Here is a 20,779-nt window from a genome sequence, read left to right as displayed (position 1 = left end):
TCGTGCTTGTCCAGGCACGCAATGTGGTGAAATCAGAACCCGGAGTAACAAAAGTCGAAGTTGAATGGTTAAGGATGCATACTTAGAACTGAGGACTCTAACCGGGCGCCATGTTGGCTTGGCGTAATCAGAATCGCGGCGATGGGTGAGTGTTTTGCATTTACGTAAGCGATTCGGTTTTACGGGCGGTTTAAAGGGGCTTTATGTTCGGAAATATAGCGTGTCAGAGGGTCTCGAAAGCCGGGAGTTCCGAGTCTTCCGAGTCTGACATGCGCATGCGCGAGACGTCGGGGCGTTCCGAACCGGCTCGAACCCAATCGGAACGAACGGGCGGGACCAACCGTGGGCCCAACGGATGACCCCGTGACCACCACCACCACCAGCACCATCGCCCATCCAGCTCAGCGACGACGGCCGCGTGTTCTTCGCCGACGATCCGGAGGCAACTCCTCTCCAATACCTTGGAACGAAAGCAGCGCGTATTTGCTTTTCTTGTTGTCAATCCGCCTCGCCTAGCCTCGCCCTGCAGGCCAAAATATCGCGGACGGATTCACCGCGGACCCTTTTTCCTTCGTTCTTTGTTTTATTTCGCCGTTTTTCACTCGCGTTCGCCCACCGAAAGGCGAAATCCTTTTGTCCAACACGCGCAGTGCCGATGATCACCAGTTAGTGACCATTCTGGATATTTACACTTACACCCTTCTCCCGGCGGAACATGGACGTTGCTGGTGGAATGAGGCCCATTTTTGGCGGATATCCTTTTCAAGGTACGTGCAATCGATGTCTCATGGATTAAACCTCGGCTTTGAGTATGCATCTGGTGTTTCGATTGTGCCACAATTATACACCCTCCAGTTTCCTGGCAACAACATCTGAGGATCAGTTCTAATCTCCAGTCTTCCGAATCGACGTTAACATCGAAGATCTGTCTAACGTTCGTCTATTGGCATGAAGATTTTTATGGAGATTGTCCAATTGTGAGGGTGTATATTAACAGAATCTGAAATCACAAAAAAATCATATCGAATCCCAAAGCAACGGTCATCTTATTCGCTTCCAGCAGTCGTTATACCGGTTTTAACTCAAGCCTCCGGAAATTTACTATAATGATTAAGGACTCGCCGATTGAATACTAATTACCCCGGAGCGCCGGATCTAGACGTAATTTATATTTATTGACCTACGATAATACGTGCAGAGATGAATGAACTATACATGAATTCTGTACTAATAAATATAACGTCATTTTCACGCAGGGTAGCTGAAAACTTTTGAAAGATTTTTTTTTCTCAGTGATCCATTTGGTTTTGTGTGAACAGAATTTTTCGGTTGCACGTATCACAGTGAAGCTTCTATTACCTGTAGCCATTTTTTAGTTTTCTTTTCTTTAAAAGGATGACTATGATTGCAGCTACAGAATATAAGGTATGATTAATTTATGGCTGTATTAATAACTCAGTAGTGAGTCCGTTATAATCGTGGGCGGATTTATACGATTCGTTAAAGTGAATATACCTAACAACCGTGAAATCACTTCACCAAGTTACAATTAATACCTAGTAGATTCTATTTCCTTCTGTAACGTTATACCTGAGGTACCTACACTCGGAAGATTGATAATTCAAAACTTGATGAAATCTGCTATGATTATGACACGCGCTACAGCTTCTCGCGCTCTAATCAACAGCCGATTTTGTGTATTACAAAAACAAGCTAGAAGACAGGACAAATTTTATTTGGTGACATAATGCAGACAATATTTGCACTTTCAACAAAAATTATTTGATAAACTTTTGTTTCCCAATCTATAAATGAATAATCTGTCTTACTTCTCCGCAGTCTCCGTAAGATTAGAACTTTTTTTTTTTAGCTTCGCTTGCTATCCGAGCCACTGGAATAATGTGAAAACAATATTCCAATTCGAAATATCTTTTTGCATCCTGTATTTTTTTTTTCTCCACTATTCCGGTAAACTTCAATATATATTCTACTGACGGAATTCTACATTTACTGCATGAAAAAAAAACAACCTTGTCAAATTTACAAAATATTCAAACAATTAAATACGTTTCGATAATTCAAATACGTGAACGTAATTTCATTTGACATCTGAACCTTTTTTTTATTGAATAAATGACATTCATATTATCAATAAAAAGAAAAACGTGTTCTTTTCGTTCAAAAATTCTTTCTTCTTGAATGCATTTTTTCCTTCATTGTATGGAAAATTTCGTCGAGTCTTGCGATAATTAATTTCGCAAATTCGAAGAATAAAAATCCGCCAAACACGAAAATAACTTCTTTGCATCCGTTATCCAGAATTATCTAAAGCTGGAGCAGGAAATGGGTGCAAAGGGTAATTCCGTTAACGACTGGGTGCTACTGTCCTGTCCCCTCGTTAGTTATGGGAACGCCTATAACCAAACTCTTCGTGTATTATAACTTGCGCTGCAGCTAAAACTTAACGCCCCTCACGTTATTCGTCTTACTTGACTACTTTTTTTCCATTTTTTTTTTTTTTACTCTCTCCTTCTTTCTCCGACATTTTTTCCGGCTCAATTTCACCGCTTTAAACGTTTCGACTGCGGTTTAACGTGCGTTTTCAACTACTTGCGCCTGCACGCAACCCATCCAGGGCAACCGATTCCGGAACCGGTCCGTCGCGTTCCGTCGCGTTTTTTACAACGCGAAAAGACAATCTTGCTTTCTAATTTCAAGCAAATATTTATTAACCATTTTCCAGAGCCGAATCTATGCTCTGCGTACTTCCTTCAGGGATGCCCTGGTCGATTTCAACGTTTACATATAGGTCGTTTCAAATATCTAAGTACACGTATCGCTAAAGTGAAAAAGTGCTCAACAGGCCTATTTTATACACAATTCTGAACAAAAATATTTCAATGAATTTTCATTTGATGCAGAAAAATTTGATAAAGAAATGGCACAGATTCTACTAATTTACTATTGCAATTTCTTTATTTCTGTGTCAAATGAAAATTTGTTGGAGTGTTTTTTTTTTTTGAGAATTGTGTATACAATGGAGGTGTTAAGCCCTTTTCTGCCTTTAAAATACGTGGATTTTGATACTTGATTATATATTCGTTAACGTCAAAGGCATCGCCTTAAAATTCTTCGTTTTGAGCTGCAGTTTTTTAGAATTCGAAAGCGTTAAGGTGCAAAAGATGAAGCTGCAGTATGACGTAGACATAGCTAATAAAAAGGCGAGTTTATAGGGATGAACGTTAACCAAAAACTTCCTGAAACATCTTCCAGCTTCGAAATGATGAAAAACGGTTCGCGTTACAATCTTTTAGTATTTCTGAAGAAGTTGATTTTCGAATTTTCAGGCCAGGGTCGAATGAACCAGCTCGGTGGGGTCTTTATAAACGGTCGTCCATTGCCGAATCACATCCGTTTGAAAATCGTCGAGATGGCAGCGGCGGGTGTGAGGCCCTGCGTCATTTCCCGGCAACTCCGCGTCTCTCACGGCTGCGTTTCAAAGATATTGAATCGCTACCAAGAGACGGGGTCCATAAGGCCCGGTGTCATTGGGGGCAGCAAACCGCGAGTAGCGACTCCCGAGGTCGAAGCAAGGATCGAAGACTTGAAGAGAGAGAATCCTGGAATTTTTTCCTGGGAAATAAGGGACAAGCTTATGAAGGTAAGTGAAGCTGTATCCTCTGTAAAAAATGGCCGTATTTGTTGTTTGCGTTGACTTGGAAGCTTCAATTTTTTACACCTTCAAGGGACCGTCGACCTTCGTATTTGGTATCAATTTCAATTAGATACTTCTGTCCGTTCCTGAGAAAAAAATGGTCTTGACAGACGGACAGACGAACAGACGACAAAGTGATTCTATCAGAGGATCCGTTTTTACTTTGGAGGTACAGAACTCTAAAAATGTTAAAACCAATTATATTGAAATGGGTCGGGAAAATATATTTACACATTTGTAAAATGTCGTTACATGATTTTTTGCTTTATTTCAAAAACGTTGTCCGTCAAAATTGAATCGTCTATAAGATAACTGGTGAGGTAATGAACAGGTTCCATTGAATTTGAGGATAAATTCTAGTCGATACAAAAAATAAAATACAAAAACAAAGAAAGAAAAAGAAAAAATTCTCGACGCCTGTCGAAGTTCTTTAGAATGTTGCGTAATTGGTCAGCAGAAAAACGAAGTCTGAACTTGAAATTGAATGTTTGTGTGTTTTTTTTATTTTTGTCGTGTGCAGTGTTTGTCGTATCTGGAATAACGAATCTCTCAAAAAACCGGTTAACGTAATTGAAGAGTATATCCGGGTAGGGGGGGAGAGAAGAGAAATAAAAAACTGCATCACGAGTCTAACTTGTGCTCGACTGATAAATTTATATATTCGAAAAAAGGATAGAAAAAAACAAAGTGCATCCCTCAAACGATGATTATCCACAAATCAAACGAAATCTTAAGTGAAAATAAATTCTCGATCCTCTTGCCGCCGTTTCGATCGCGAAATTCCAAAAATATTTTATTTCGGAAAAATCGTAAGTAGTGAATTTTCGATCATCGTATCTGATATCTCCACATTTTGGGCCTGATCGATTTACCTCACTGCGACGATAATAGAGGAGCTTGAGAGCCACCCGTAGGCCTCGATATGGTATATATACGACACGGGCTGAATGAAACAGGCAAAGGAGGCTCTCCACGGAACTCGGACCTCCTACAATCGACGGTCCAGTCCTCGGCAAGGAGGACCTCGAGGCCCCCAGGCGACTCGCGTGTCCTCTAATACGATCCTGACCGCCGCTTCACCCACGCCACATTGGCGCGGAGTCTAAAATATCCGTGATTTTCATCATAAGGGTGACAGAGATTTTAGTTACACCCCTTATATGTCCCCGATTTTTATTGACTTTCAACGATTTATTCACGTCAAATTTCAAAATTATCGCTGAAAGGTTACACGCGTAATAGGATACAGATGTATTTTTTTCATTTACTTTTTTTTTGGGGGGGGGGGGGGGGAGGGGGGGGTTAGATACTGATGGAAATTAGTTTTGTGACTTTCGCTTACAAGAAAGCCTTATATCGAGGTTGAGAAAGAAATTAAAGACTAAGGATGCCGAATCAGCGGCGACAAAAGACAGCTTGTAGAAATAATTCCGTGAGAGAAGAGAAATCTTAGAAATCCGAAAAAAATTAAAAATCATGCTCAGCCATCGCGCTGACTTTGAAACCGTGTTTAAAAATGATTCACAGAGATCTGAGCTTTTCGAGCACGTTTTACGAATCGAAACTTGTCAATTATTTATCGGCGTAAAAGTTTTTCAGTAAAACCAAGAAAAAAAAAAAATTGGAAAATATGGATAATATTTGAATGAAATTTTCGTCTTAAATGTGAAAAAAAATTATGAATTCATCGTTGATACATACTTCTGTTGTAAAAATTTGAAAGAAGGTTTAACGACACTAAATATTTTTTCTTATTCTACTATATATACATAGATATATACATACATTAATTTCCTTACGTGAAATTATTCCGAACCACCAGGAAAATTCGAACAAGTCAACTTCACTCGTGACAATCGAAGACTGCCACATAAAATCAAAGATCGGAAAAACGCTGGTAACACAGAGTCAAACAAAAAAAAATATATGTATATATATATAAACATATGATTAAAAAAAAAAAAATTTTACCTGAAGTGAAAATCAAAATTTGTTACGCCGTTGCATCGGTCCGCGGTCGGCATTAATGCGGCATTTAATGCTTGTGGAAGGCGTGCCTCGAGCTCGAGGCTCTTTCTCTGGCCTCCCTGTCATCGCTCGGCCAGGTCGTTATTGTTTCTGAGATCCGCGATCGAAGATTCACCTCAAAGATAGCGATCGATGCGATCTCGAGTTCCGAGAGCTCGAACAGCAACCTCGGAGAGAATAATCTCTCCGTTTATTCCCTCGAGGGTATTTTTCAATCTCTGACGATGAGAAAAATTTCATCTGTTTTCAAGTGAAAACTGGAAAACTCTTGTAAATTTGGTATCGCTAAATATTCTTGTCGAAGTAAATATTTAGGCGATTTCAATACTGAATCCGTTTCATTGTAGATCTTTAGACCTGCAACATTAGGTTGTCGCAATAGTTACAAAAAAAATATAATACGAGTGACGATCAACGTAAAGAATACAGTAACAGTAATTATTTCCATTCCATCTACACAAAATTTGAAATGAAATTGTAGAGCTTGAGCGGCCTGACAACCGAAGAAGAACAATCAACGGCAGCGCGCCTTTGCAGGAACAAAGTCGAACCGTTCCAGGAGCAAAAAACGGTCGATCCATCGCGATAATGTGAGATGGATAATTAATTGATTAATTGATATACTTCGGACGAACGGAACAAACGGCTTGTAAAGTTGCGATACTTGGATCCAATCGCGGCCGGTGTAATCAAGATAAAATGAATGATACCAAATCTGAATGAGAAAGAAAAAAAAAAAAACACAAAAAGAAAAAGATATATTAGAGAAATTAATTAATTCATTAATCATATTATCGCTCGATTTTCATTCCCTCCAGAATTTATGTATTGCAAGAATTAGTTGCTTCTGTACGAGCGCAGCTTGTCTGCAATATCAAACACTGATCGTGTTAAATTAATTAGATGATTATATTACAGGGTAGTTAATTTGCATTAAATTTCATTCTTCCAGGAGGGATTTTCCGACCCTCCAAGCGTCAGCTCCATCAGCCGACTTCTGCGAGGCGGACGTCCTGGCGAAGACGGGAAGAAGGATTACACGATTGACGGGATTCTCGGCGGTGGTGAGTTTTCAAACTAAATCACAAGTCAATTTACTCACCGCGCCCTGATCATAAGCGTGTAAATTTTTTCAGATAGCAAAGAAAACAAAAATCAAACAGGCTTTGTACAATAAATATAATACAAATAAATAATGAAAAAGATAAAAATTGTTTTCGAGAATAGCGAGGATATTTTTCGAGATACGTGACTTGATCAAAGCTTTTAAGAATATTGCGAGAGATCAAAAGGTGGAAAGAAAAATTTTAGATCTTCCATATCGCAAAATTTGAGAGGATTTTTATTGATATTAAGAAAAAAAAAAAAAAAAAAAACATTCTTCTTCCTTTAAACTCGAATGCATAAAGTGAATCACAGCTGCTCGGACAAAATTTGAACACCCAGTATCCGGTGAAGCAAACCACGCGAGGGAGACCGACAAACGGATTACGGGAGTGTCAATATCTCAGAGGGCACGCATTATCCCTGATCGTGACGCGACCGGTGAAAAGAATTCTCTGTTTAATTCGTTACGGAAATGAAGCCAGCAAACGCTGACTGCTGCAGTAGGATTTAACTCCGGGATCAATAGATTCTCGCTTTTCAATTTTGCAATAATTCCAGATCAAATTTATTTGTCTCTTCTCGTCCAGATTTACACCCTGAATTTCCAAAGGTGAATGACTGAACTAAAACATCGTTTTGATCGATACTTGAATCGATATTTTTTATCAATTTTATCACGAGATCTATCTCCGCAATCAATAACGAGGCATGACGAAAAAAGTGTTGCATCGAATTTGTAGAAAACACTCTTCTGAATAAAAAGTTCAACCATTGTGTAGTAAAATCGAATGAATCGATAAGGTTTTTAACCACGTTGAAACCGATTCGATATCAAAGTCTTCGTTTTTAATTCCCTTATTTCCTGTTTTTGTAATTTTAAAAAGATATTCGTATAGCAATGCGAATATAGTAATTTGTCAAGTACTTGAAACATGTACGACCATCTCGTGATAAAATTAATAAAAAGCATTGATGTCCGGCCTACCAACCTCTTCAAAAGCCAAAAAAAAAAAAAAAACGCGGTACAAAATCTCCCAACAAATATTATTCACAATACTTTTTTGTTCATGTATGAAAAATATTCGTAAATATTCGGATTAATGGCATTATTAAAAACATTCTTAATTTCTTTTGAAAAATTATAACTCCAACAATTTCGAAGATTCTGATAGCAAGTCGAATCGAAGCTTTCACTGATGGAGTAATTATTATAAATAATGAAAATAGTGGGTGGATGAAAATAAGCTCGCAAGTAAAGCGGAGGAGGCGTACAAGGTAGGCATCAGGCAGGTAGATAGGTGGGTCGAAATTAATTCGTTTGGAGTTTCGTGGCTGTGTGTAGAGGGTCCCGGACAATTAATCGGACCGGGCGTCAAACGCCGGGCGATTTACACGCGTCAGGAATCCTTCCTTCGTGTACAGGTGTGGTGTTCGTCGGCCGAAAAGTCAGCTCCGATCAACTCGAGCTCTGCTGGCAGTGCCGAGAGTGGCGTGGGGCTGGGCGTGAGGGCCTGTACCAGGGCCTCAACGGACCTCACTGGGCCTCACGAGGCCCCGCGGAGATCAAACGCGCCGCCTGCCACACGTCAGCAGTGACGCTCAGCCCCGGCCATCCTCATCCTGCATTTCAGGCTCCGATTCCGCCTCCGGAGGAGCGATTTCTCCGGCGCGACTTCGGAAATCGCGGCGCAAAACTCTGAGGTCTTCAAAGGAAATCCATGCGCGCCGTTTCGAAGACGATGCCCTTTGCGTAACGTAATTCATCCCATTCATCACGGCCAGGGGTTAAGCTTAGCCGATTATCGTTATTTTTAAGTCCAGATACGTGATTCGGAATTTTTTAAAGATTCTTTTAATCATTTTTATTACCATGTAGGTATATTTGTTTGTCAATTATATTATATTGAATTGCATTTGTTAACGGCACGCAAGTTGTTTATAGATCATTGCGACATTCAAGCTGTAAGATAAAATTCGTTCGCTGTATTCCCGAAAATTTTCTGTACGAAGAATTTTGGTTTAACTGTTGGTTGAGGTGAAATAAAAACAAGAGGAAGAACCGCGATACGAAATTGGATAAGAAAATAGAATTTTCACCATTTAGAATGCTCTTTCATGGTTCACGGTCAAATAAGAATGGAAACAGTTAATTAATTGACAGAAGCTCATTAATTTTCGCTAGACGATGTTTAATTTTCTCAAAAAATAAAATAAAATAAAATAGAATCATTTCCGCTGTATATTTTGAATAATTTAAAAATTCACACGATCTTTACGGGCCACTCTAAATAATAAATATCCAGCCAAGTCTGGCGGAAAAAAAAACCAATCCCAGATGAAATCAGAGACCATGTTATCATCATTACCATGAGTAAAAAAAAAACCGCAGTATTAAGCTCTGTCCGAACGATTATATCCGGAGATCGAACCAGTCGACCCGATCACCAAAGAAACATCCCAGATTGAAGAAAAATGCCACAACGTTCATATACATATATCTATAGATGCAAGATATCTGCAGATCGCGTATAGCCATGTTAAAGACCATAAATAACACAGCGCTTAAATTGAGAGGTATTTAGGGAGCGGAGGATCAATTTTATCGTATCATTGAGGGACGCGTGGGGGTGAGAGGAAGGAAAGGAAGGAAAAGAAAAAAGAAGGAGCGAGAAGGGAAAAGGGGATCGGACGCTAAACGAGTAAATGACATCCGGAGTCAATCGGGTCTGGTCTTGGGTCTTGGGGCAAGGAAGGAGAGAGGCGGGCGAAGGCGGGCGAAGGCGGGTAAGCTCGGTGCCTTCCCTCGAAGCACCTCTGCGAAGGAAGGGTGAGTTCGACGGTGTCGGTTATAGGTGTTGGCGGGCTGGCTAAAGGAATGACACGTAGCCGCTGGCCCTCTCTGTCCCTCAGTCTCTCCTCCTCTCCTTTCATTCTCTTCCTTTGGTCGGCATCGACCGCCGACGAGGGATTAGCCTAATGGCTCCCTCCCCCCGTTCCTCCAGCCCTGCGCCCACGACTTTCCACATACTCGGTTCACCTCAGGAGCACGCAACTCGGCTCAGACACATGCGTTTGGTCTATGCATTTGTGTGTATATATATACATATATAGGTGTGAGTGAGGACCGCGGGACCAGACTCTGTGAAACGAGCCAAAACGATGCTGCAGCGCCCGGTCCATCCAACCGTGGAACAGAGGGACACACTAAGTGATTCACAATCGGGTTTATTGATTGTATCGATGATGGGCGACTGGCGGCACGTCCGAAAGACTCAAGCTCATCGGATCTCCGGGAGGCACAGGTGCACCGACTCGGTTATGAAGGATCACCGCGTATTGTGTCTGTAATTGTTAACACTGCGTCGGTTTTTTTCGCCGGAGAAGCTGCAGGAGCTTTTTAGGGGCCTTATAACGCATTATGCAGTGCAATCGACTCCCACGGTAATTAAACACCCGTTAATTAATCAGCGACGGTGGAATATTCGTATGGAATCAGATTCTTCGACTACGACGATGATGATGACGATCGTTTTATCGTAGACGTATTATATTATTATTCATTCTGCGATCGAGTCGATTTGACGCTCGGTTTCAATGCTAATCACTCAACGGACACCGGCTTCGTATTCACTTAAACGATTGTGCGCCTGTCAACTCCGCTTGTAAATAATAACCATTGGTATTACACACACACACACACATACGCATGCATACACTCGCACCTGGATGTGAAGACTTAAGGTACCTTCACGTGCGATTGCCGTGCTGCCGATAGTGCAGACGAACGTATAGGTACGTCGCTATGGTCCATCACTTATACATCTTATATTTCGACGCGTCTGATCGTCGAGTGCATTTGCAACAATCTAGTACAAACTTTCACTCGGCTCGAGATAGTCGAGATTCAATTAAATCGGTATACCTACTTGGGAAATAATTACTCGCTATTCATTTAGTCGGCTGTCGTAGCTTGTGATCAGCTGATCGAATCACGAAAATGAAAAAAGTTACCGATTTATGGCATAACACGCTTGTAAAGTGAAATTTTTACCACGCGGGTGAAGGGAATCGATTTGTACAAAACACGCTTGTGTTTCTCGCATTTTCTTTTTCGAAAACAGTTGGTCTCTCTCCCTCGATTTCTTTCCCTTCCCTCACCCCACCCCTGTCCTCACGATATGCAGAGGGTGTGTCCCTAATCTCCGCTTGTATCTCGACGCGAGCGAGTCGCCTTGCCTGCAGGATGTTGTCGGGAATGACTTGAGAGGAAGCGGTCAGTTACCCGAGCGTTATCCTTGTCACGTGAGCACGGTAATCCCTGCTTCAACGGCTATCTTCTACAACATCGCGTACCGCTTAAATTCCTCATACATAGACCGGCGTCCGTCATCTTCGTCTTGGAAGTGTGATCTTCGATCGAATCGACCAACCGAACTAGAACCACGCGACAAAACCTGATGAAGAAAAAAACTTGCCACCAACAACAAAAATGGAAGTAAAAAAATTACCGGGAATCGATGACTCCTCCACACGGTTGGACACCATTCGCGAATTCTTCGTACAGTTAAGGAGTTCTTTGGTTTAGCAATTTCACTTTGAAACCTACCGATGACCAAAGTCTTGACGTCAAATTGATAGCTCTTATAGGCAGTTTTGAAAAACTTTAAGCTCATAGAGAAAGGTTCAACGTAATTCAGTTGACGAAAACATCTATTACAAAGATTTGTAGAAACCAGCAAGATCGAAAATTTGGTTCTAAGATTGAATTATGATGGATGAAAGGATTCGACAGATCGTGATCCGAGAGGACAGTACCAACCAAATATCGTAAGAAGATAAAACATTGTCAATTCCTTGAATGTAATATCAATTTACTGCACGATCAAAAGATCCTAAAAGTAAAGATCATATCGACGATCACTGCAGACCTCTGACGATCCTTAACGGAGTTTAATCAATCTCAGCATCGATGCGGAAACACTCGTCATTGCAGTTTCTCCAAGTTGAACGCCGAGGGTGTTTCAGGTATGAAATGAAGCTGATTATGCGAATGAGTTAGCGAAAGACGCAAGAGCACCTGCACCTGATGCATTCACGGGGAAAGCTCAGGACGAGACCACCAACGCCGTCGGGTGGTCAGCAGACCAGGCATACCTACTCGGTGTGAAAAGGACATTAGCCTTGCGGTTGGAGTTCGAGGTGGGTGACAGTGAGCGTCGGTTAAACAGCCCTGAACTCGAAAGTACTTCCCACCATTCGTCCGGGAGCCCGATGTTCGAGGGTTTCAGAAAGTGGTGGCCGATTCATTTCGGTGTAGAACTACTCTAGCTTCTCAGGAAATGCGACTGCAGACGGTGGTCGATGTCCTGGTCCATGGGTCGCTGCATCATCCGTCGCCTCGGGCGTTGACAGAAGGACACTGTGCACCCTGGTTCGGTGTCAACCATGCCGGTGAGCATTGTTGGCCTTTCGAGACATTTGTTACCATTTAGGACCTCACACGGTAAGGGAAACCCCCCACCAAGATCGGGCCGAGCCGACGCTCGAGCTAGATTTATAACTTCTCCTATCCTAGGCTAGCTTCTTCTATCCCCCATTCAGACGCCGATTGGACACGCGAGAAACCGGGGAGCGAGAACACCCAACCGAGAAACGTCACCGCGTGCCTCGATGCGGCTATTTATTTAAAACCATATTTCCGAACCGGAAATTCTTTAATTCTCGTCCCCGAGCGGTATGAAAACTTCGCTGATCCTAATTCCTCGTTTGTTCATCGGGTTCTAAAGTTTCCGTCCAACAGGCAGCACAGAATTTACCAATTTTCAAGTGCAACATCGCAAAGCTAAGTGCTCGGTTTTTCATTCCTGAAAAAATAGGATTCACCAATTCAAAACTCGTTTTATCACTCACAAATCCATTTTCTCCCAATTTTAGGGGGATTTGGAGTCTTCGATGAAGATGATTTAAGAAAACTGTCAAACGGCTATCATTTCCGATAATAAAATCATTGAATGATTATTATTTATATTCGGATCCTAAATAGCTGAAGAACGACTCGATCGATTCGGGTGAAATTTAAACGGTACTCAAGTAATTGGTGGAGATAAATCATCAAATTATCTTGAATATTTATCACTTCTGATTTGAAAATGAAAAGTGTTTTTTTTTCTATTTACTTTCAAATGATTTTTGCGTGTATACCAAGTTCTGGGAGATCAATCGATCAAATACATTGAATAAAAATAAATTTCACTTTTCAACTCAAAGTATTTTGCTAAAATATGATCTTACCGTAGCTTTTTTGAAGCTTGTTCTTCCTCAACTCCGATTTCATTCTTTCGAAGAAGTTTCGATTCAACCTGAAGTATCGCTCGAAGAGGGAAGAGAACGTTTCCCAGCAGGGATGCTGACGAGCATATTCCGGGATGACGATGCTCCGAGAGAGATATTTGCTCTGCTCTCCGCAGGCCACCACAAATTGATTACACGCATCTTTTCACGCGATCCCATTCAGCCAATCAGGCTCCGTTCATCCGTCCATCGACGAGGGTTTATTGATTGTGTTATATCAGCCGCATCAGGTATCAATTCCCGGGGCCTCAGTCCCCAACTTATGTCCGAGGATTTTTCACCCTGCAGCAATCGTTATCGGAACTCAAAAGAGTGCGAATATCCCACGTGGTGAAACAAAGACTCGATTCTCGCAGCGAACCGTGGCTAATTGACACCCTCGAAAAGCGTTAACAAGCTAATAACACCCGGTGCAAAAGGACGTGGTGCGGCGATATATATGGCGGGGAGTCGAGGAAATTATAATCTATAAAGCATTTCGTCGAGTGCCGCCCCCCGAGAGTTCTCTCATTACAAGTCCAACATATGGGCTCCTAAACGATCCTAGGGACCCATCGCGGCCTCGGGACTCAGGGAGAGAAGGAGGGGCGGATTGGGCCCGAAACGCAACGCAACGCAACTCGGAGAAGAAACGGGCCCAGCTCAGAGAGGACCGCCGGTGTCAGAGGGCGCGCGAAGGAATGCCGAAGGTGCGAGGACCCCGCTGCTCTCTAACGCTGTGCCACGAAACTACGCCGAGGAGGAGCACACCTGGCCCATGCATGAGGGCCTTGTCCCTCAAGATGAGAAAGGGTTCTATATCTATCTCCGTATTCTTTTATTAGCTCCGACCTCCAGCGACCCATTTTAATTTACACCGATAATATACAATAACGATATACCGCCGGCTCAAACTCACCGCGAAAAATATACAACATTTTTACACCCTATCGGGTGCTCATTTAATTCCCTTGAACTGGTCTTAAACAGAAGAAAAAGAAAAGAAAAAAAAAAAACACGCACACAAAGAAAAAATAATTGAGCACCGGTAATTTGGACAAAAACTAAATGTTGAATAAAAGCTAATTGATCATATAACGTAATTATGAGACAGAAATTAAAAAATTGTGTAGCGATTTTCATAGTAATGGAGTTTTTTCGAGCGCCATTTTGAGTCTGACGTAAGTTCTAAATTTGGAAAATTTTACTTAGCCATCACTGCATAGTCAGAAACGAGTAAGTTTCTTGTAAAAGATCATTCGTTCATTTCAATACATATCGTGTATCATCATCGGGAACCGATGATAGAAACTGATTACGAGACCGTGACTAGGTTCGAACGTTTCTCTCCATTTATCAAATCGACACCTCGCCGCCTGTAAAGCCCGGTGACAATTCCTAGCGTAGAGTAGCTTTCGAGTAGGATTGACGATCGACTAATCAGAATTCAAAGTTCGGTGGGTCCGAAATACTATAATGAGCTTCGAATTCCTGAGCTCTATCGAAATAATACCCATAACCCACGCGTCTATATAGGTATGTATGTACCTATAATGTGATATTCGACGGGTGTTCGTTACACACACACACACACACACACAGTAGAAAAATCCAAATCATACATATGTGAGACGGTGAAGTTACACCGATTCCCGATTCTTTTTTCCCCAGCTTTTGGCTCCCTCCCCCCCCCCCCCCCATTCTGGGGCGTGAACAGCGTGAATACATTACCCACGAATAGAGGCGGCATCACAATCCACACACACGTGGATACACACATACAGAAAGTTGGAGACGATTGGAAGAAAAAAGAAAGTAAAGAGAAGAAGGAGAAAAAGAAAAAGAAATAAATGTAGAAACAAAAAGGGAAAACGGGAGTCGCCTAAGCTGCGGCAAACGTTTCCTCTTATCTACGTGCGCGTGGACAATGTAAAGCTGCAGAAGTATGTGCATACATTAAACGCATTGGAAACAGATAGCCGGCGTGCATAGGATCGGGGCATGTTTCAAGAGGAGCAGAAACGGAGGGTCGAAGATTTGGGCTCCTCGTCCATAATAATAACGGCGGCGGGCGGGAGGCGGGAGGCGCGGCACATCTTTGGCGGCATCAACATCTGTGGGATGACAATCGAGAGAATGGAAGAATGGTTCTAGGAGACAAGTTGTGTCTTCAATAAAGGTGACGGCCTCTTTAAATTCTTGTCACTTTGACTTCCTCGCTCGTGAAGCCCAAAGACGCCGAAAGATGTTTGGCAATATTTCACCTACCGAGGCTCTGCAACTCTCACAATGCCCGGCCGTTTCTCGCTCGATGCCAACCAAGAGGACCCGGGACGTCCACCTGTCCGTTTCCGCATATTGATATCGCAGACCGCGTAGTTGCGCAATTCTTAACTCTTATCTATATTCACCTTAATTTTCACGTTTCGACGCTGACGATGTAACCGACCTATTCAACACTCCTCTTCTTATTATTATTATTCGCCTTTTTCACACATTCGAACGTACCGCATGATCCATCTACCAAACAGTCGCGAATTCTTCGCAAATTTGGTTAGGCTCGAACCTCACTTACTGCAGATCACGAAAGCTTTTTTATCTCTCGCTGGTAATACTTCGCAAAGTCTGATATACTCCCCCCCTTTCTAATAATATAAAAAAAATAAGGTTGCTGCATCTTGTCTCAGATTTAATACTTCAAACAGTCACCTTGCCGTTAAAACATTTCTCCAAACATTCAATTTCGCTGGTTGATAATTCGCTTAAGAACTTTCACGAACCTAATTATTTATTCTGTAACGCGATCGTACATGACGTACCTCCTATACCGTATCTATATCACCGTATTTTACAATATGGCCAACTTTGGGGCCATTTTCACATGGATAACTCTTCTGACTCGAGACCTTACCGCTTCCCATATAATAACGCGGCGGCGGCGGCGGCGGCGGCTCGTTTCAGCGGTTCCAAAGTTCCGCGTGACTTTTGACAAATGTGTAGTCGTTTAAGAAGCAAGTTTCACCTCAAAGAGGTTCACCGCTGGGAAATCCCGCGCCTAACTCGGCCCCCCGTCTCCTAGGCCATTGTCAATTCTGTACAACTGGAACAGGTAGTACTGTGAGAGGGAGTAAACAGGAGCCTTAGAAGTTCCATAGATTTTTGAAAAAAAAATTCTTTCGCCGCTCCTTTGAGAAGCCCGTCGCACCGCGAGAGAATCGATCGCATATATGCCAGTCCTGCGGATGAAAACTGGGAAAGAAAAATGGCCGCGGTTTGACCCCTGGGCGATTCAAGCCTCTTATCTGAAATTATGCATCGATCAAAGGTGCGCGCCCGGGTTTGGCGACTTTCATTAGCCTGCACCTATCGACAGTTGCATCACAGGACGTGCGGCCTCCTTCCTCGTGCTTGCAACGTAATTTATACCCTCGAGTTTAATCTCCGTGCGATCTACTATATAGGTAACTTCACTCAACAATACACGCTGCGGAAATTTGTCCGCGCATTTAACGCCGTTGCAATTTTTACTCGTTCAAAATGTCTCAGCTGTTCGTTGCCACGCGTTAAAAACTTTTCCTTGCGGTCAATCCAAGGAAAGAAAGCAATTTTTTCGGAAAATCTAACACGTCACAAGCGTACAAGTCGATGTCAAAATTAATGCCATTAATTCGAATGCCTATGCATAATCGAGCACAGTTAGTCGGGGCAGCTGTTTCACGGACTAGGAAGATAAGCGCGGTATTCATCCTTGAAAATGCATTATCTATTATCTATCAATGCCTGTGCGATGTTTGCGAACACGTGACTAATCTGCGAGGCGTTTATTGTGACCGGGGCAACCGAGCATGGCCTCAAATTCCACTTTGTGAGAAATTAAACGTGCACAGAAAGAGACGTTGCAGCAACAGCAACAGCACGATGAGCGTCAATAGCTGTCTTAGGTTAATTCCACAGGCAAGTCCGCGTCTTTGACAATGGCTGGACAATGGCCACGGGATTCTCTCTGTGTAACTACAGAGCATTGGAATAAAGGGACAAACGGTCGGAATGCCGGGAGTCGACTTAGCTCAAATATTTGCTGGATGGAGAATATCCAAGAGAGATTGGTAGTCCAATCTCGTTTCGCTTTTTCGGGCCCTCGTAAGCTCAGCGCAAGCTCAATCGTCCGTGTAAGCGTCCAACGTCCGCAATGGAAATAGACATATTCTCTGCGAATTTAAATCGCACAAAGGGGAACGGCAACGAGCGTAACAGCATTAAAAGGCCACTAACGTCGGCCTTCGCCTGGCAAAATAACCCTCGAAACACTCGATTTCTACTCAATCCTTGCAACCACGGCTGGAAAAGAACAACCGTCGACCCTTCGCTGGACGGGACATTTGTATCGACATGGCTTACGTAGGAATGATCAGCCCTCTTCAAGGATCGTTTTAAAAGTACAGTCTGGCTAAAGGAAAATATTCGAAGTAACAAATTAGAAACCCAAGATTAGAACGACTGAAAGTGAAATTCCGCAGGTTTAATTCGACTAGAATAGTATGTAAAAAATAAAGTACATATTTGAAATTGAAAAGCTACGTATATTGCAATATCGTTTGAAATGTCGAAGGCAATTATCGTTCGTGTAATTTCACGAATAAAAGTGACAAGATTGTCAAATAGTGTAATTTTCTTAAATTTTCTTATTAGTCGTTAAATTTTTTTTACCCAAGTTGTATCCTTCAGCCTCGAATAGTTCATCAATATTTTAACCGGACTGTACTTCTGATAGGATACATTTTCAAATCCTCAAGACGCGTGCCTTTCCGCGTGTATACTCAGTTCAATTTCAATGGCGTACAGAAAAAAAACCTTCCCACGGAATCCTGTGAATCACAAAAGGTATTCACGCTCAATTGCACGCGTTAACATAAACACGGCAAAACGCATGAACGATTCTATTCTGGTAAAAATATTCCCCTTTTTTCAAAACCTTCAAATCAATTCCGTTTAATTTCAAAGGAGAGTCATATAATTTTGAAATCTTTTTTCAAACGGTAAAGTAGATTATGTCGCCCATCATGAATCGTTCTGAAGTATGTTGTATTGTGTACCACCCAACGGCGATAAACCGCCATCGACATATCTGGCATAAGGTTGTACCTGCAAAATGGCGGACAGAAAGTGCGACTCACGCAGTGTGCAAGATGGTGATTGAGTTTACGATGGCTTTATGGGTAACTTAATGGCCGTGCAGGTACCGAGCACATACGGTTTTCATTTCGTACGAACGCATAGTATGCGGACGTATTAGGAGATCGATAAAATGCCTTGAAGCGCGGCTCGCAAACGTTCCAACGTCCATTATGATCTACGATCCATTCAATGGAACTCGCGCGATCCACCCTGTCTCAAAACTGTGTGTCTCCCTCGATTTTTAGCCACATAGATATACAAACAAACTAAATCGAACTTCCGTTTCTGATTCACACGAGCAAAAATGAAAAAAAAAATTTGTAACTTACGTTGTACTTCAGACTGGAAATTGAGAGACGATCCAGGAGCTTGAAAAATCGCACTGAGAAGTCCTCAGCCATCTGAAAAATCGCAATTTCACTATTAGATGTTTTTATACAGCTGAGAAATGCAGTAAAAGTAACAAAACTTTTAATTTGGTAAGTAAAAAGTCAGACAATGAAATAGGAAATTTCGACTCGTCATCAGGAGCTTTCGCTTGAAGTCTACTTCACTGCACCTAGACGCTGATCTAATTTGGTAATGACTCAATTCTCGCGTCGTTAGTGGAGCGGGTCCGATCAAGATAAGATCGCGTGAAGCCGTTCGAAGAAACAATCGAGCAAGTATTATTGACCGTCGTCGATCGTATAACCAAGTGATAAATGGTCTTGATCAGGGTACACAAAGGCCACCCAGGACCCGCTCGAACTTTGGTAATAGTTGACTTATGGGTCCGCTCATCAATACTTCATTCACCGTCGGCAACTGCAGACCCAACGTCGACGCTTCGCATGATCGGGCAACTCTCAACGATTTATTGATTATTAATTACCGTTACTTGAGAGCCTCCTAAGAGTAGCTCCGCAAGATTTTGACCGAATCGTGTACAGATCTTCAATCCAAATTTCGTGTTTCTCCTGTTTCCTCGTCATCAGCTCGTTGGAAAAAATCGTCCAGCCGAGATTTTCGCAATAATTTATTATTACAGGTCGTTGTGGCGACGATTCAGACACCGAAAGCGAGCCCGGTATTCCCTTGAAACGCAAGCAGCGTAGGAGCAGAACAACCTTTACCGGCGATCAGTTGGAGCAACTCGAAGCCGCCTTCCTGAGAGCCCAATATCCAGACGTCTATGCCAGGGAAGAACTGGCCCAAAGAACGGGCCTCACGGAAGCTCGAATCCAGGCAGGTGTTCGAGTAATAAATTTTGCCCAGGTCTTGAATATCTCACCATTGAATCATCATCACCATCCACTCCTCTTCACAGGTCTGGTTTAGCAACCGTCGAGCTCGTCTCCGGAAGCACGCTGGAAGCATAGCTCATTCAGTGGCGAGTCTGCCTTTGACGCCATGCCAGTACACGGGATCGCACGAGCTCTCGCAGATCCCACAGGTTCCGCAAATGCCAGTCGGTATTCCCCAGGTGCCAACATCGCTCCATCAAGCATCGACTAGTCTTCATCAGGTCCCCGGCGGGGTTCCCCAGGTCCCAACGAGCATGGGCCCCGCTTTGGGACACTCGGCATCGCTCAGTGGGCACCTTGGCTCGCTTCCTGGACACGTCAATTCCATGCAGATGAGCCAGTCCTCCTCACCCCTGCAGCCTCCAGCCGCCCACGCGACGCCTTCTTCCATCAGCCACAATCCAGGTGAGTTACTGGAAGACCGATCAGGCCCCTGATTTTCGTCCTTTATCCACCGACTTTACCCCTCTTTGCACACTTTGTCTTCTGTTTATCAGGAAACTCTGACTGGTCTCGGACCCAGCTAGGATGGGGTCAGTTCAACCAATTTCAAACCAGCGAGTACTCTGCTCATCCTGGAGGACATCACTCCGCACATCCTGCCCATCCTGGACACGCGACTCACGGTATTCAGGCCTCCGTCGCCAGCGAGTGGGTCGGCTATGATCAAGGGTACGATTATTCTCAGGCCCAGGCTCAGGCCCAAATCAACTATCATCGTAGCGTCGGCGGGATATTTTAGCGAAGAAATAAATTCAATGTACATAACACGTATACGCGTTCGAGATCGCATGTACTATATTGTAAATGGCACATATATATATATATATATATATATATAGATACATATACATAAATGCATAGGTAGATAGAATTATATAATACATTATACGTGTATATAATAATAACTATTATTATTACATAAACAATGAAAAAACGATTCTTCGTTCCATATTTTATGTGCTTCCTCGGACCCTTGAATTCCTTAAGATGAACTAATGAATGATTTTTTTACATCGCCGAGCTAGTTTAACTGCGAATAATTTAATGGTTCTGCGCAATAAGGTTTCTTCTTCACGTCTTCTTGACTTTTCAGCATTACACCTTATACCTAAGCGTCAAATAGATAGATAATGAT

At 42.6% G+C, this 20,779-nt stretch overlaps 1 protein-coding gene across 1 annotated transcript; it reads left to right on the top strand.

The window, feature by feature from the left end:
• Positions 1 to 473: 473 nt before the first annotated feature.
• Positions 474 to 20,462, top strand: LOC124415882 (protein gooseberry-neuro-like). The gene is made up of 6 exons (XM_046896577.1): positions 474 to 767; positions 3,348 to 3,661; positions 6,696 to 6,807; positions 19,386 to 19,582; positions 19,665 to 20,046; positions 20,139 to 20,462. Exons 1-6 carry the CDS (start codon positions 716 to 718, stop codon positions 20,381 to 20,383), a joined length of 1,302 nt encoding a protein of 433 aa, XP_046752533.1. The 5' UTR covers positions 474 to 715; the 3' UTR covers positions 20,384 to 20,462.
• Positions 20,463 to 20,779: the final 317 nt, after the last annotated feature.

This window comes from Diprion similis, chromosome 2, assembly GCF_021155765.1.
Source record: "Diprion similis isolate iyDipSimi1 chromosome 2, iyDipSimi1.1, whole genome shotgun sequence".
NCBI lineage: Eukaryota > Metazoa > Arthropoda > Insecta > Hymenoptera > Diprionidae > Diprion > Diprion similis.
Note: the sequence above shows the minus strand (reverse complement) of the source record. Positions and strands in the feature narration are given on the sequence as shown.

Excerpts from the sequence above, each read along its gene's own strand:
- LOC124415882 (XM_046896577.1), top strand. The coding sequence starts at position 716 with ATGGACGTTGCTGGTGGAATGAGGCCCATTTTTGGCGGATATCCTTTT. Across the intron at positions 3,662-6,695 it reads TAAGGGACAAGCTTATGAAG|GAGGGATTTTCCGACCCTCC; the intron begins GTAAGTGAAGCT and ends TCATTCTTCCAG. Across the intron at positions 6,808-19,385 it reads TGACGGGATTCTCGGCGGTG|GTCGTTGTGGCGACGATTCA; the intron begins GTGAGTTTTCAA and ends TTATTATTACAG.